The sequence below is a fragment of the Curcuma longa genome, chromosome 15, assembly GCF_044706935.1.
Source record: "Curcuma longa cultivar G26 ecotype Majalengka, Jawa Barat chromosome 15, ITB_CL_G26_1.1, whole genome shotgun sequence".
NCBI classification, from domain to species: Eukaryota; Viridiplantae; Streptophyta; class Magnoliopsida; order Zingiberales; family Zingiberaceae; genus Curcuma; species Curcuma longa.
The window spans coordinates 4,538,042-4,554,427 of NC_133875.1; the positions used below are offsets into that span (position 1 = coordinate 4,538,042).

Below are 16,386 nucleotides of genomic sequence, written 5' to 3' on the forward strand. Positions count from 1 at the left end.
CATGTCTATTTACTTGTTGTATTCTCATTTCATTCTATTCCCTTTCATCTTATTATTATAATTTTTTATCATCTGTATGGTTAGAGTTCGCCTGACGGTTTGATAATCTAATCCTGGGATAGATGATTTTCATTTTTGATTCATCTATCAGATAAACTCAAAATACCATTTATGCACATTTAGAAATTAATTTTAAGAATATGCATCCTATTTAGAATTCTTCTGTGAAAGGTGGAATCCATTATTCCAGCGGTTTCACACGGTCGGCTACATAATCATCTGTGAGAAGATAAATTAAGAAGTTGCAATTGATCACGACAGAGAAAAGTATTGTCTCGATTTCGTTAAGATTCAAACTTTGACATCTTATTGCTTTACTTTGTCTATGCACCAAACTCTTTCATCTTATCATAGTTGTAAATAGGTGATAGTGTTCATCTCAGGTGCCTTTGTTATTTATCTCAAAGTTTTGTGAAAGAGAGATAAATTACGATATCGAAGTACCTTCTAGATGAGAGGAATTAATTCTACTAAAATATGCATCCATAGGGATTTGAATCTTACATCATTGTTACAAATCTATCATATTGAAATCAATCTTATTTAAAAGATATACTATTAAAGATGATTAATATTTGTTTTTTTAAATAAAAAAATTATAAGAGAGTAAACCTCAGCCCTGAATTAAACAACAGCCTTCCAAATTTGTAATTCCCTGAAAACAAAAATCCAACGGCTCCCTTCCAAATTATTATTCCCATGGCAATTACAAACCTTACACCCGTCAACTGCCCATTGGCCAGACGGTGATTTTATGAAAAGCATGCCATAGTCTATTGCTGTTCCTCTCTTGGACGGTGAGTTTGCTATTTCCTTGATTACGACTTCACAAAATTCACCACTAAAAACAAAGCTAAAACGATATTATTTATTTATTTCTCACGCAAAATGTTCCCCTAAATTGCCGACTTTTTGTTTTAAAATTTAACAAATAAATAAATAAGTCATTGATCAAGAAGTAGTGATGAAATGATGGGTTTGTTTGTTGTCTTTGATGGAGGAGATCTTTTAGGATCGGGTGCAAGAGGCCTTTTAAATAAATTATGAAACATATCACTAGGTTGCTTTACCACAAAGATAGGATATAAATACAAGTCATCATTTCGCGCATGCTCCACTAAACTTTTACATTTATTTTATTTAAACAACACCTTAACAGTGATTTCTCTAAATTTTCAATCCCCTGATATTTTCCAGTCCTAAAATGCATTTTGAAAATTGTAAAATTTAAAGATATGAAATGAATTTTTCCTATCTTAGATTTTATTTTATTTTATTTTTAAGTGGGGCGGCTTGAATTAGGTGTAGGATGTCGTGTAATCGAACTAGTCAACGTTACTAGTGTTAGATCTTGTCCAAATCTAACCAATGAATTAATCCACGAGGGAATCTAAATCTCTTGTCTTATCTCTCACATCATCCACGTCAATTTTTTTTACCTCCTTTTCCTCTCAAAGAAAAATTACATAGAAGCCCTTCTATTTTTTTAAATCAACAAGAAATATCCTATTCTACTATTCAATCATATATAATTAGTTCTTCAATATTATTCAGTATTGTTATCTCTCATCTAATTTCTAAATAATCAAATACATTATAATAATTATAAAATTATAATTACTATAACATAAATATAAATTTATGGTATAATAAATATAAAATCATAACTATTATAATGTATCAGATTGATTTAAAAATTAGATGGGAGATAAATATAGAATAATATAGAATAGTATTGGAATATATTTAAATAATTATATATAATTAAACAGTAAAATAAAATAATTTCGGAGAAATGATTTAAAAATAAAAGAACTCATTTTTGTCCCTTTATTTTTTTCTTACCTCCTTCACCTTTTGGGGGAAATGATTTAAAAGTTTTGAGGATAATTTCGAAAAAAAAACAATTTCCTTAATTTAATAATAATAATAATAATATAATTCTGTCTATTTTCACACTATAAAAGGGTGCCGCCTTGCCTTCTTCCACTCGCCAACTTTACTTTGCTCTGCTCAAAGGTCGGAGGGAGAGGTTGGAAATGGAGGGGAAGGAGGAGGATGTGAGGGTTGGGGCGAACAGGTTCTCGGAGAGGCAGCCGATCGGCACCGCAGCGCAGGACAAGGACTACAAGGAGCAACCCCCCGCGCCGTTCTTCGAGCCTGGCGAGCTCAGTTCCTGGTCCTTCTACCGGGCAGGGATCGCCGAGTTCATGGCCACCTTCCTCTTCCTCTACATCACCGTGCTCACCGTCATGGGCGTCGTCAAGTCCAGCTCCAGGTGCTCCACCGTCGGCATCCAGGGCATCGCCTGGGCCTTTGGGGGCATGATCTTTGCCCTAGTTTACTGCACTGCAGGAATTTCAGGTAATTAGAAAAATCTTCTTTTTGGAGTTAAATTTGACGAAACAAGTTCTTTCTTTCTGATTCCAGGTTTATGTTAGTTTGAATTAGTACGAATAAGGTATCAGTTCAGTTCAAATCTTCTTTGAAAAGTTTCATTCAATCCAGTCTGAAAATTTGCACTCAAAATTTCGATTTGGTTCAGTGTTTTTTAGTCAAAAAAGCTCTTTGGGGGACATGATCTTTGCCCTAATCTGTTTGATTCAATGTTTATGTTGGCACAAAGGGAATTAGTTTCAGTTCAGTTTGAATTAGTATTAACTTAGTTTCAACTCAGTTCAATCTTCTTTGAAAAGCTTGATGCCATCCTGTTTGAAAATGTCTGATTCATATTGAAAGATCAAAGTTTCAGAAATGAATTCAAAAAGCTCTTTTTTGGTAAACTTAGATGTGAATCAACACGATGTGATCTAAACTTGCATTTCAACTGTTTTTTAGGTGGCCATATAAACCCAGCAGTGACCTTTGGGTTGTTCTTGGCAAGGAAGTTGTCCTTTACTAGGGCAGTGTTCTACATGGTGATGCAGTGCTTAGGGGCCATCTGTGGGGCAGGGGTTGTGAAGGGTTTTCAGAAGGGGGTGTATGAGAGCAATGGAGGGGGTGCAAATGTAGTGGCGGCTGGCTACACCAAAGGGGATGGCTTAGGGGCTGAGATTGTCGGCACCTTCATCCTCGTCTACACTGTCTTCTCTGCCACTGATGCCAAGAGAAATGCCAGGGACTCTCATGTGCCTGTGAGTACTGATCTATGAACTACCATTCCATCTTCCTTTGTCTTGGTTTTTTTTCGTCTAAGTTTGTTAAAAGTTCGATCAATGGTCACATATTTTTGAAAGCTTAAACTATGAGATAAAGATCTTGTTTGTGTTTGTGGCCTAATAAGCTTTGTTATTTGTCTATCTTTATCAAAATTTTCATGGAAGATTCTGATATCTTAACATTATGGTCTAATAAGCTAAGATTCTACCATCCTTACGGTTGATCTAAATCAAGCCTCAATCTAGCTATAAGTAGTCTTATGATCTATAGCTGTTTGCTAAAGTTTTGATTGGATGATGATCACTTGAATGCTTGATAAAAAAGTGTTCATTTGAAGCAGTTTGAAGTGATGATTCATTCTGAGGAGGATTGATTGAGCTCGATTAATATCTATGTGTTTTGTTGATTTGTGCAGATCCTTGCTCCCTTACCAATTGGTTTCGCTGTCTTCCTCGTTCACCTGGCCACCATCCCCATCACGGGCACCGGCATCAACCCTGCAAGGAGCCTTGGGGCCGCGATCATCTACAACAAGAAGCACGCATGGGACGACCATGTAAGTCCAGATACAAGATGATCCTTCTCTGAAAATTTTGTTTATTTATCAAGAGATTCAACCATTTTTTTTCCTTCAAATCTTAAACTGTTAATTGAAGTTAATTTCAATTATTTCAATCTTGTTTGTCAGTGGATTTTCTGGGTTGGCCCTTTCATTGGAGCTGCTCTTGCTGCCTTGTACCACCAAGTTGTCATCAGGGCAATTCCATTCAAGAGCAGGCCTTGAGCTTGCTTCTTCTTCCCCAAAGTAAAAACTCTCTTGGCCTTTGTTGTTGTTTGTAGCAATCCTCCTAATCTTTCCTCTGTCCTTTGATCATCCATGGTCATGTGTATTGCAAGATATGGTTGAATAAATTAAATTATAGGAGGTGTTCATGTAATGAATCCTCCATTACCATTACCATTACCATTACCATTAGATGTCTCATTTAATGAGCTAAAGTTGAGATTTTTGAAAACTAGAGGACAATCTAGTATGCCAATAAACTACAAGGGTGTATAAGTAAAAAAAGAAACTATTGCAAAATATGTATATTGAGATTCTCAAAATTCAGAATGAATTGATAGAGAATTTGGCAAATGAAGTGAAAAGGGTAATCATTGTAAAAGTTAAACTTGTAAAATATTTTTCAATAATACTTAATTGTACTTTAGATGCGAGTCATCAAGAATAAATGTTTCTAATGCTACGATGTTTGGATAATCCAACAAACATGTTAAAAGTAGAAGATTAAAAGAATATTGGGTTGAGTTTTTGAAAGTGGATGATACATCATGTCTTGGGTTGTCAACTAAACTTCTAAAATGCATTAATTAGAGTTGGGCTTGACATTGATGACATAAGAGGGCACAAGTATGACAATGAATCTAATATAAGTAGAAGACACAAAGATGTACAAAAAGGATCGTTTGAAATAAATCATAGAGCTTTTTACACATTTTGTGGTTGTCAATAATCTTAATTTGACCTTAGTTGATATAATGGAATGTTGTCCTAAAGCCAATTCCTTTTTTGGAGTGGTGCAATGCATCTACACATTATTTTCTTCCCCTACAAAAGATTGAAATTTTTTAAAGATAAGGTGTTTGGTTTGAATGTTAAGCCATTGTCACACACCAATTGGGAAAGTCATGTTGAAAGTATAAAAGTCATAAAAGAGCAAATTGTACATATAAGAGATGTTTTACTTGACGAGAAGTTGCTGAAGATTCTAAAACAAAGAGAGATGTTGAGAACTTAGTACTATATGATCTTGAGAATTTTGAGTTCTTGTTTGGAATGGTAATAATTTGGTATAACTTGTTATGAGCAATAAATATTGTGAGTAAATTTATTCAATCTAAAAATATAGGTATTGATATTGTGATCAACCTCATATAAGGACTTGATCAATTTCTCGATGAGTTTAGAGAAGAGGGATTTGCTAGTGCCATGAATGAAACTATACAAATGACAAGTGAAATGAGAATTGAACCTAAATTTTAAGAAAAATACATCATTCGAAGAAAGAAATAATTTGATGAAAGTGACAATGATTATGTGATACAATAAGGTGAAAATTTTTTTAGAGTTCAATATTTTCTATTTATAATTGATCAAATTGGATCTTTTCTTCATATTTTTTGATTTTTATTAAATTTGGAGAAGTTAAAGAGTGAGCTTTTAATTAGCTTGATGAAGTCTTGTATAAAACTTCAACAATTTTTTAGTTGATGGTCACTCAATGCTATTTAACAATTGAAAAAAAAGCAATTGATATGCTACAATGTCGGATAAAACTAAACTATTTATTCGTAAATGCTTATATTGTCTATAAGATTTTATTAACCGTATAAGTAACAGTTACATCGACAGAAAGAAATTTTTCGAAGTTGAAATTAATCAAGAATTATTTTCGATCAATAATATCACAAGAAAGATTAAATAGGCTAACAATATAATATTATCGATTGGGAAAGAAATAATCTGACAATTAAATTATGCATATTTGATAAATATTTTTATCTCTAAAATAATTGGATGGTTAGTATTTATGTAATTATTTTAAATATTTATTTTTTTTATTAATGTAATATATTATTTCTGAACCACGTGCAAACACTCATCGCCGGAGCGCTCGTCTTCACCTTCACTGAGCTCACCAGGAATTAAGGACAAATACATGAAGCTCGATCGGCGGAAACGACGGAAAGCTTCCACCAGCGGCGTCGGAGAAGAAGAAGAAGAAGAAGAAGAAGGATGACTGATCGCGATTGCTCGTGTAATTTCAGACCAAGAATTGCATTATTTTATAATTATAAAAATAAAAACTTTTAATCCTTTATATATATATATATATATATATAATTTTGAATCAAAATGAAAATATTAAACACAAATATATTATGAAAAATTTTAATCTTGTCATATTATAATATTGATTTGCTTAAAGCAGTTGGAATTATTTATGAATGATGCACTTCAACAAAATATATAGCAATATAATTTTGCTTCTTATATCTCCAAAAATATTCTAAAATTTAAATTATAAACACTTGAAGGCGATGTACAACAATCCATAGTAGTGGACTTTGACAAGGAAAGACATTCCAAAATTATGCATAATTAATATCATCAAGTGTTAAAATTCTTGTCTATTATAATATTACATTAGGATGATCAAGAGGAATTTAACATGAGACACTCACCCAAACGCGATTAGACCTAAAAATTCTATGTTCAAGAACAATATGATGCCTTAAGAACCTCTAGATGATTAATAATAACACATATACTATACAATAATAAAATAAATAAGAAGATCAGAATTCAAATCTCAATATAAACTAATAGAGAAAGTCACCAATTTAGATGAACATTCTATTTTCGATTAAAGTCAAATAGACACTCATCTAATATGAAATTATCTAAATTATTTTTACTTTTACTCTCATATAGCAGTAAAAACTAACAGGTAGTTGCTATACGCGGTATAAGTTACATATTAGTTTCTATATGTTTGATCACGGTTAGATTATATTATTTGAAATATAGTGAATGTTATGGAGTTTGATCATTTATTTTACTAATTAAAATATTATTTTAATTAGATTATCACTCAAGTAAAATAAAAATGATATAAAATTATCATTGTAGAAATTAACAATTAATTTCTATACATTATAGAAGCTATATACTACCTTCTACCCAAATAATATTTATTTAAAATGTAATGAGTATTATAGAGTTTTCATCGCTTGTTTTACTTATTGAAATATAATTTTAATCAGGTTAATAATTAGGAAAAAATTAAAATGATATAAAATCATTATTGTAAAACTTAATAATTAACTTCTATAATTTATAAAAGTTAATGATCATATAATATAAAAATATTTTAAATAATTCGTATTAAATAGAACGCTCTTTAATTAAAAAAGATACGTTCAATTATATTGATCTCTTTGTCCTTCAACTCTTAACTGACAAATTAAAGTAGTCTGCAAGTCGATAGACTAATCATGGTTTTTCCTTGCAGCTTTAAGCAATCTGACGTTTTCTTCTTGCTCTCTTCTTCCCATCATCCATGATTCTCTTGCCCTATAAAAAAGCCTAATTTCGTGCACAAAGAAAGCTGCACTGGACCAGCAGTTTGTCCAACATTAATTTATCAGTGATCGTCTATCAGAAACTCTAAACACCACGCAAGGACACAAATTTGGAGGTTGCAGGATGAGCTCTTTCTGTGTGCAGGAGGCAGTGGGGGCGAACCTTGTGTTTCACTCCTCTATCCATCTCCAGCTGCTCAGTTTCTTCGTCCCAGAGGAAGCAAAAACAGGTCACTGACATCTCCAGTTCTTGTTTGTTGTTTTTCTTCAAAGAAATATGAATCAGGAGCAGCTCAATTATGGAATTGTTTGTTCTGATGAAAAAGGACCAAGACTCTGCATGCACGTCAAGCAATCAACCTCCCTCTGTCCTGCTACATTAATTTTCCTCTCCTGTTGCTTCTCACTTCGATAAATTGTAACGACCCGGACCCTCGGCCCCTTGAGCGGCTCAACTGGCGGCCCAACTGGCGGCTCCTTGGCGGTCCCTTGGGCGGCCCAACTGGCGGCCCAATTGGCGACCCCTTATGTCGTCAACCGACGACCCTTGGCCGTGTCGTTACTCACTAGGTCTTTCCACCCCTGGCCAGTGGATTTTTGCCTTCCCCAGGATTCGAACTCTAGACCTCCAGGTTAAGTACTAGAGTTTATGAATCCTGGTAGCCAAGTAAGCGGTTTTTTTTATTGTAACGACCGGCCCCTTGGGCGGCCCAATTGGCGGCCCCTTGGCGGTCCCTTGGGCGGCCCAACTGGCGACTCCTTATGTTGTCAACCGACGACCCTTGGCCGTGTTGTTACTCACTAGGTCTTTCCACTCCTAGCCAGTGGATTTTTGCCTTCCCCAGGATTCGAACTCTAGACATCCAGGTTAAGTACTAGAGTTTATGAATCCTGGTAGCCAAGTGAGCGGTTTTTTTTATTGTAACGACCCGGCCCCTCGGCCCCTTGGGCGGCCCAACTGGCGACCCCTTAGCGGTCCCTTGGGCGGCCCAACTGACGACCCCTTATGTTGTCAACCGACGACCCTTGGCCGTGTCGTTACTCACTAGGTCTTTCCACCCCTGGCCAGTGGATTTTTGCCTTTCCCAGGATTCGAACTCTAGACCTCCAGGTTAAAAACTAGAGTTTATGAATCCTGGTAGCCAAGTGAGAAGTGGAAAGACCTAGTGAATAACGGCACGGTCAAGGGTCGTCGACATAAGAGGTCGCCAATTGGGCCGCAGTCCCAAGGGGCCGAGGGGCCGGGTCGTTACATAAATAGACCTGCCAAGCGATCTCATTCACTCGACTCTCAGACCAGGGAAATGAAGGCGTTTCAGTTCTTCCTCCCTCTTCTGTTCTGCTTCGCTTCTGTTTTTGTTGAGGTTGCGAGTAGCATTGGAACTTCGGATGGAGCAGAGGAATGGGGTTATGTTGAAGTAAGGCCAGGTAATTTATGTCGCTCTCTCTCTCTCTGGTTTCTGCAACCCTAATTGCTTTGTTTGATGGAGCTGTGGTGGTGCAGGAGCACACATGTTCTGGTGGCTCTACAGGAGTCCTCAAAGAGTGGACGATGGTTCGACTCCATGGCCAACTATCCTGTGGCTGCAGGGTGGACCTGTAAGTCCCTTTCTCTTTCGATAAACTGTTCTATGTGTTGCAAGAATTATGAATCAGTGAGATGAATTATCAATTAAAGAAGGAATCTGTGCACAAAACAGAGTGCGTCCGGAGTTGGGATCGGCAATTTCCAAGAGATTGGGCCGCTGGACACCAACCTCAAGCCTCGCAGCTCGACATGGCTGCAAAAGGCCGACCTCCTCTTCGTGGTAAGCTTCCATGTCAATCTCTTTCGATCTGTGCTGAATGAAAAAGGGGGAGCACCTCCGTTGACTACTTGCTCCTCCACTGAAATGGGAATTACCCAGGAGAATCCAGTGGGCACAGGGTTCAGCTTCGTGGAGGAAGAGAGCCTGCTGGCGAAGAGCGACCGGGAGGCGGCGGCAGACTTGACTGCGCTTCTCAAGAAGCTCTACAACGGGAACGCCGCCATGCAGCAGAAGAACAGCCCCCTCTTCGTCGTGGCGGAGTCTTACGGCGGCCGGTTTGCCGTGACGACCGCCTTGTCAGTTGTCCGCGCTATCAGAGCTGGAAAACTGAAGCTCAAGCTCGGAGGTAATTGAAATTGTTCTTCTTCATCTGCTCTGCTTCTCGTTGAAGAAAAAGGATTGCAAAAAGATCGCAATGATTCAGCAGATTTCCTGCATACGATCGAGCAGGTGTTGCACTGGGGAATAGCTGGATGTCACCGGAGGACTACGTGGTGAGCATCTCGAGAGCTTTTCTTTCTTCTTCTTTCCCGCCTCTCAACTGAGCAACGAAAGAACCTCAAATCGCCATATATGCAGCTCTCATGGGGGCCTCTGCTCCGAGACATGTCGAGGCTCGACGCAAACGATGCAGAAAAATCAAACACGTAGAGCCTTCGATCGCTTTACCTGCACAAGAACAAACCTTCTTCTTTATGCTCGACTCTCGCCTCCTCATCTAATCTGCATGCTAACTCTAACTCTGTCAGTATGGCTCGAAGGATCAAAGAAGAGATCGACAAGGGTGAGCTCGTCAATGCCACGAACACCTGGCGGGAGCTCGAGTATTTCATTTCTGCTAGAAGCAACCGCGTCGTGAGAGCTATGCCCTCTAACCTGAAATTCAAAACATGCAACTCAGTAACAAATGCAGCAGTAACGATGAACATTTGCAGAGTTTCTACAATTTCTTGTTGGATGCCGGGATGGAACCCATCAGTCAAATGCTGATGACGAAGACATATTCATCATACCTGAGCTCCCAAGCTTTCTCCACCTCCGTCGACCTCCCCAGGTTCATGAACGGTGTGATCAGGGAGAAGTTGAAGATCATTCCAGAGCATGTAAAGTATGTTCCATTCATTGTCTGAAATTCTTCCACATAAACTTTCTTGCAGCTGCGTGCCTTCTCTTGCAGGTGGCAGGAGCAGTCTGATCTCGTCTTCGAGTACTTTTCGAATGACTTCATGCAGCCAAGAATCAAAGAGGTAGTAGATCCTGTTTCTTGTTGTGTATATGTATAATCGCCATGACCTTCCTTCACAGGTCGACAGGCTTCTTTCCCTAGGAATCACCGTGGCTATTTACAACGGACAGGTATGAATTCAGCACCAAAATTAGCACATTTGGGCGAATCCTTCACTCATTGTGACAGAGAATTCCTTCCATGCCCAGCTCGATCTGATTTGCTCGACTAAAGGAACACATGCATGGGTGCAAAAGCTGAAGTGAGCACGAAAAGCATCACCACGTTTCAATGCTAGCTACTTGTTGTGCAATAACCACGTTCTCTTTTCGACTGTGAATCCTCAGATGGAAGGGGTTGAAGAAATTCACCAACACCCTGCGTAGCCCTCTGCATTGCACTTCCGAGGAAGCAGGGGTCACCAAGGGCTTCTTCAAGTCCTATCAGAACCTGCAGTTCTACTGGATCCTGAGAGCTGGGCACTTCGTAAGGATCTCAACGAGGCAAACAGATCATGGAACTGAAGCTGAAAAAATCTTCTTAAATTGTGCAGGTTCCAGTAGACCAGCCTTGTGTTGCCCTGCAGATGATCGCCAACCTCACGCAATCTCCTGCTGCTTCCGCCTAGAGGAGGAGGAGGAAGAAGAAGAAGATGATGATGATTATTGCAGGAATAAAGTGCCTGGTACAAAATTTACTTTACAATTCCAATCAGATTGATGCTTTGGAGTGTAGTTAATTTGTCTGTATTATCAAAGAGAAATAATCCCTTTCTCCGTTAATTTATTATATTTAATACATATATTTTAAAACTGAGTTGGTCAACCCAATGTTAGTCAACTATTTTAAAACATATAAAATATTGAGCTCAAAAAATGAAAACTATCCAAAAAGATATTATAATTTATTTACTTGAACATCCACTTAATGAACTCCCTTTCTTCATAAGATAATTTTAAATCAAATTTAAAATGAATTAAACTGTTCATTATTGAACTTAAATTTGATTTATAAATATTATTCAATTCAAGTTTAATTATTTTAATTTTTACATTTTAAATTTATTTAGTTAATTATTGAGTTTGATAATATAAATTTTATTTATTTTTTAACATTTAATATATTGATAAAAATTTTATTGATGAATATAATTTACGAACATCAATAAATTAAACACATATGTGTTCAAATATATTGAACTAACATAAACAAACTTTTACAAAGTCAAACATCAAATTTGTTCACGAATGTTTGATTCATTTACAATCCTTTTTATGATTAGATATGATTAATAATGGATTAATGACAGGCTCACCATGTGACATTAACTATGAGATAATTGTCAAATTAGGACAACAACGAAATCCAACTCTTTCGATATAAATATACATTTTTCGTCTTCTCAATATGAAATTTCTAACTCGTACCTCTCTCCATATGGACAACTCAACTAAATGGAGGAACGGAGGAGGCCCATACATTCCGTAATCTCGTCGCATGCAATTAATTTTAAGGAAAGCGATGTAGGAGATGAGCATTGGCTCGTAGCATGGAGTGAAGTAGAGTCCTTCCCTTCCTTCCTTGTTATATATACTCCACTCCATTGCTTTGTTTCTTTGGAAGGAAGAGGAAGAGGAGGTATCGTAAAACTTGTCTTCTTCCCTCGATATTTGTTTAAATTTGTTCCTTTTTCGTTTTCACATTTAAGAATTCGAAAAGGGAGATGGCTACTTCATACTTGCAAACAAATCAACCTCCAAAAACCTCATCCATACCTTTTGCTTTCGTGCTGGAGAAGCTAATGTTTAACATTGCCCAACCCAACCAAAAGACGGGTTCAGAATTAGAGATGGACTGGACTTTGAGTACTGATGCATATGCGACATGTGATGCGGTGGCCTCTTTGATAAACTACGTCTTGATAGTCAAGGGTCAGACGAAGGTCAAAACTCATACCGACTTAACAACACGAGTCAATATAACCTAAGAGAAAATGACTTCATCCCAGTGAAATTTAGGCGAGACCGGATGCTACCTCGGCTCTAGACGCTATCTTGGCCTTGTACATCATCTTAGATGCGAACCCATCTTGGCCTCAGACATCATCTTGGATGCGAAGCCATCCTAGCCTTAGATGTTATCTCGGCCCCATACATCATCTTGGCTTTCGATGCCATCTCGACTCATATGTCATTTCGGCCCTAGAAGCTATTTCGGCTCTGACGAGCTCCGATCCCAAAGCCAACTCGGTCCTAGACATTATCTCGATTTTATATGTCATCTCGACCTCGGGTTCCAATTCTACATACCCTCAAGTTTATTCTATATCGTAAGTATGAGTCCCTAACTCCCTGACCTTCATGGGTCCATGAACAAGAATTGTGAATATTTCTGAGACATTCGACAACATAAAAATAAAAGAGTAGTTATGAAGTTGAATTTAGTTTCCTCGAATATCTCTTTTTTTGCACATAATGCCAAATAAATGAAAACGTTCAACGACTGTCGGATGTGGTCTCTTCGTACGCTCCCACAATGATACCATTCTAATCGACGTGGAAATGCTCTCCGACGGCGATATAAAATCTAAAGAAGGTTTATTCGAGGTCTCTTCTTTTCCTTTTGTGGATTCCTCGGCATCAATCTAATTTCTTTATCGAAGTGTATCTTCATCTTCTCCAGTAGCTAGGGTTTTTACGAAAATAGTACATATCGGATCGTTCGTTGACTAATGATTTAACCATCAGCGTATGTGACAAAAACAAATAAGAAAGGTGTGGACTAAACTACTGGTATACTTTTAGCTCAATTGCTCAAACATTCCCTCGATCACTCCCATTCGCTTGTTCGCTCTACTCGCTAGATTGCTTAAAAAAAAATGATAATCCCAGTAGCCACATCTCTGGGGGTGGTCGGCCCGGTCCCACAGAAGTTTTCCACCGACCAAGAAGGTAAATCGAGAAGTGCATACGACGGCCAATCCGAATGCCCAACATCCTTTGATTGCGTTCCCCATTTGGCTAGATTGCTTAAACATTCTTGTTCATGTCAAGTTCAATAATTATTATTATACTTTTAGTATAGTCTATTTGATCATGATATTATGCATAAAAGAATAAAAAGGAATAAATTATAATTTGATAAAATAGATGTAATTTGCAAGAAAGTCCATAAAATTCCAATATTTTCTATGTGCATAAAGAGGCGATAAAAAATGGTACTGTTTTTTTTTCGTGGCATGGATTTGTTTTGGTTAATAATGGCAATCCACCAATGCTGGCGGCGCCGGGAAGACGAGTGGTTGCTGGTTCTCGAAGGGGAAGGCGACAGTTGACGGCGGCGGCGAGACCATATGATGATCCTCGGAGGCGCCTTCGTCCTCCGGCGGCGCAGGTAGATTGAGGTCCAAAACGAAGGCGTTCTTGATCACTTCATTCTTTACTCCCGGCAGCGCCGCCTCGTCGGCGGCGGCGGTTATCGGGCGGTGCTTGCGCATGTGGCCTCCGAGGGCCTGGCCGGAGGAGAACGCCATCCGGCAGATGACGCACTCATGCACCCGAAGCGGCTTCGGCGAATTGCAGACTTGCCCTACGTCCTCCTCCTTCGCCGGAACTCGCTTCGCCTCGCCGGGAGGCGGGGCCGCGTCCTTGTTCTTCGTGTGGCTGGTGCGGTGGCCGCCGAGGGCCTGGAAGGAGGGGAAGCTCTTGCCGCATGTCTTGCAGTCGTACGCGCACTCCCCGCCGGGGAACCTGCGACCGCCGCCGCTGGCGGCGGCGGCGACGAAGGACTTCCACTCGGAGGAATCCGGAGGCGGAGAAGAATCCCATCCCTGCGCGAGGAAGATGAGGCAGCGAGCCGTGGCCTCCTCCTCTCGGCCCGTGGCGCTGCTGCAGGGCTCCGCCGCCGACGAGGAGGAAGCAGCCGCCGACTCCGCCTCCGCACGCAGACGCTTCGTCCGCTTGCGCCTGAGTACCGCCGGCGAGAAGACTTCATGGCTCTTCTCCATGTTGCCGCCGGTGCTCAGCTCCATGGCTTTCTCTGCCGCAGCCAAAACATAGGAACAGCGAGGGCGGTTATGGAATTATATAGACTTACAGGGAGTGGAGAACGAATCTGCCTTGACTTGTTCCAACGCCCGACGTAAAAATCAAGGGGTTTATTTGTAAAAATGAAGTAGAAAACGTAATTAACCGTCAACTAATCATCGTGATCTCTTTATTACTTATTTGTGTTTATATATTAAATATTGCATTAATTTTGTTAATCCTTCTCCAATTATATATACTCACGAGACTTGTATTCATTCTAATCACATTATAATTTGAATCTAAATCTAACAAATGAGACATGTTGATCAATTCTATCTTAATCATTTAGAGTTCAATTTTTATTTTTTTTATTCTTGACAAGAAAGAGTATATAGTATTTCATCCTTTGAATACTACTTCAATAAAAAGTGGAATCTGCACTCCCAACGGTCTCTCACGGTCGGTCTCACGATCGTGCCTTGGCTTCGTTGAGGAGGTAAATCAAAAAGCTATAGTTGACTACTACAAGGGAAGACATTGCCTTGGCTTTACTGAGATTCAACCTTTGTCCACTTTAATAAATTTGTTCCATAATAACCAATTTAATCATGTCCCGGGGGCATTCATCTTCTTCTGAATGCTAGAATGAGTTAAAAAGAGTTTGATCTTTTATAAAATAAATAAAATAATTAATTATAGAACTTATTTAAAAATAAAAAAAAGAATTTTTTTTTAAAAAAAAAGTGTGGAGTAAGTGGTGGAGGTGATGGTGCTAGTTGACATCCAGCATTAAATAGGAAGCATCTCTTGCTGTCCCTGTCTGCTATTTCCACAGTTCATGAGAAAAATACATCTGAGCTGCTATTTCTTTTTTCTTCTGCATCAGAATTATGTAATTAATGAATTGCAAACTCAAATATCCAAATAATTTAATAAACACTGCTATTTATTTTCAAATAATCAAGCCAAAGGGGAAAAAGGAAAAAGACTTCATAACCACTGTTCTTATCATCCTTCATTTAGATGCTTAAGGTCATTGTTGCAGATGCTTTTATATGAAGGCTCAGTACTAAAGAAAACTGTCATAAGTTTTTCGAAATCTTATGACTTGGGCCAAGCATAACTGAGCTTAATATGTTTGGTGAGCCCAACAATCTTTTAATGACTCTGATCTTTTTGGATTAGATTAATATGATGCTAACAGTGTGCTAAATTAATGGCTGTCTAATTCTAATGTCAGGAAGCCCTTAACTTTCAGATGAGTTGGTAATGCAATCATTAAAGCAGCTAAACTCCATTTAATTGACTCTCACTTCTTTAAGCCTCACTTTTAATGTGCCACTCTCATTTGATCACCTTCTTGTTCTTTATCTCAATAATGATTAGAGTTGCTTTGCTCTTTCTTTAATCCATTGTTTGACTGGTACTTCATGGCTTTAGTTGTTTGAATTTAGAGTTGCAAGCAAGAAAAATATGTTTTTTTGTGTCGACAATTTGAGCATTCACTAGTATCATCTTATTGTGCTTAGTCCATGAACATGTTTTCAGGACAGAAATGGATTGACTGAAATGTGTATGTATAATGTTCTAAGTGATCAGGTATCTGAAAAAGATGCAGAAAGAAAGAGGCACCAGGGACAATTTGTTCTTTAGGTGTTTGATTATCGCGTTGTTTATCGAATGTAATATTTGTTTTACAAGTTTTGGATCGTGTTTGATGAGAAAATACTGAGAAAAGAAGGTTTTATGAACAACAATTTTCTTCTGTATTAAGCAACATACTATTCAAATTGCTCAATTGGAGTGCTAACTGTGACAATGAGGTCTATACACTCCCATTATGAGGACAATAAGTTCGATTCGATTCAGCTTTATCGTTTCATTTTCATTTATCGTTCATGGATTGTCATATTTGACCAAGAAATCACTCTTCTTTGAACTTATGCAACTTATAAGCTTG

The 16,386-nt window shown here is 38.1% G+C and overlaps 3 protein-coding genes across 3 annotated transcripts; 2 read left to right on the top strand and 1 right to left on the bottom strand.

The window, feature by feature from the left end:
- Positions 1 to 2,063: 2,063 nt before the first annotated feature.
- LOC141846349 (aquaporin PIP1-1) lies at positions 2,064 to 4,177 on the top strand. The gene is made up of 4 exons (XM_074734368.1): positions 2,064 to 2,424; positions 2,899 to 3,194; positions 3,635 to 3,775; positions 3,908 to 4,177. Exons 1-4 carry the CDS (start codon positions 2,100 to 2,102, stop codon positions 4,001 to 4,003), a joined length of 858 nt encoding a protein of 285 aa, XP_074590469.1. The 5' UTR covers positions 2,064 to 2,099; the 3' UTR covers positions 4,004 to 4,177.
- A 4,492-nt stretch (positions 4,178 to 8,669) lies between these two features.
- LOC141846348 (serine carboxypeptidase-like 51) lies at positions 8,670 to 11,142 on the top strand. The gene is made up of 13 exons (XM_074734367.1): positions 8,670 to 8,793; positions 8,870 to 8,964; positions 9,066 to 9,173; positions 9,273 to 9,519; positions 9,624 to 9,667; positions 9,753 to 9,820; positions 9,923 to 10,028; positions 10,109 to 10,281; positions 10,351 to 10,420; positions 10,479 to 10,529; positions 10,608 to 10,660; positions 10,746 to 10,884; positions 10,952 to 11,142. The coding sequence occupies exons 1-13, from the start codon at positions 8,670 to 8,672 to the stop codon at positions 11,024 to 11,026; spliced, it is 1,353 nt and encodes a 450-aa protein (XP_074590468.1). The 3' UTR covers positions 11,027 to 11,142.
- Positions 11,143 to 13,575: 2,433 nt separating this feature from the next.
- LOC141845764 (zinc finger protein ZAT5-like) lies at positions 13,576 to 14,431 on the bottom strand. The gene has a single exon (XM_074733764.1). The coding sequence runs from the start codon at positions 14,426 to 14,428 to the stop codon at positions 13,652 to 13,654; it is 777 nt and encodes a 258-aa protein (XP_074589865.1). The 5' UTR covers positions 14,429 to 14,431; the 3' UTR covers positions 13,576 to 13,651.
- Positions 14,432 to 16,386: the final 1,955 nt, after the last annotated feature.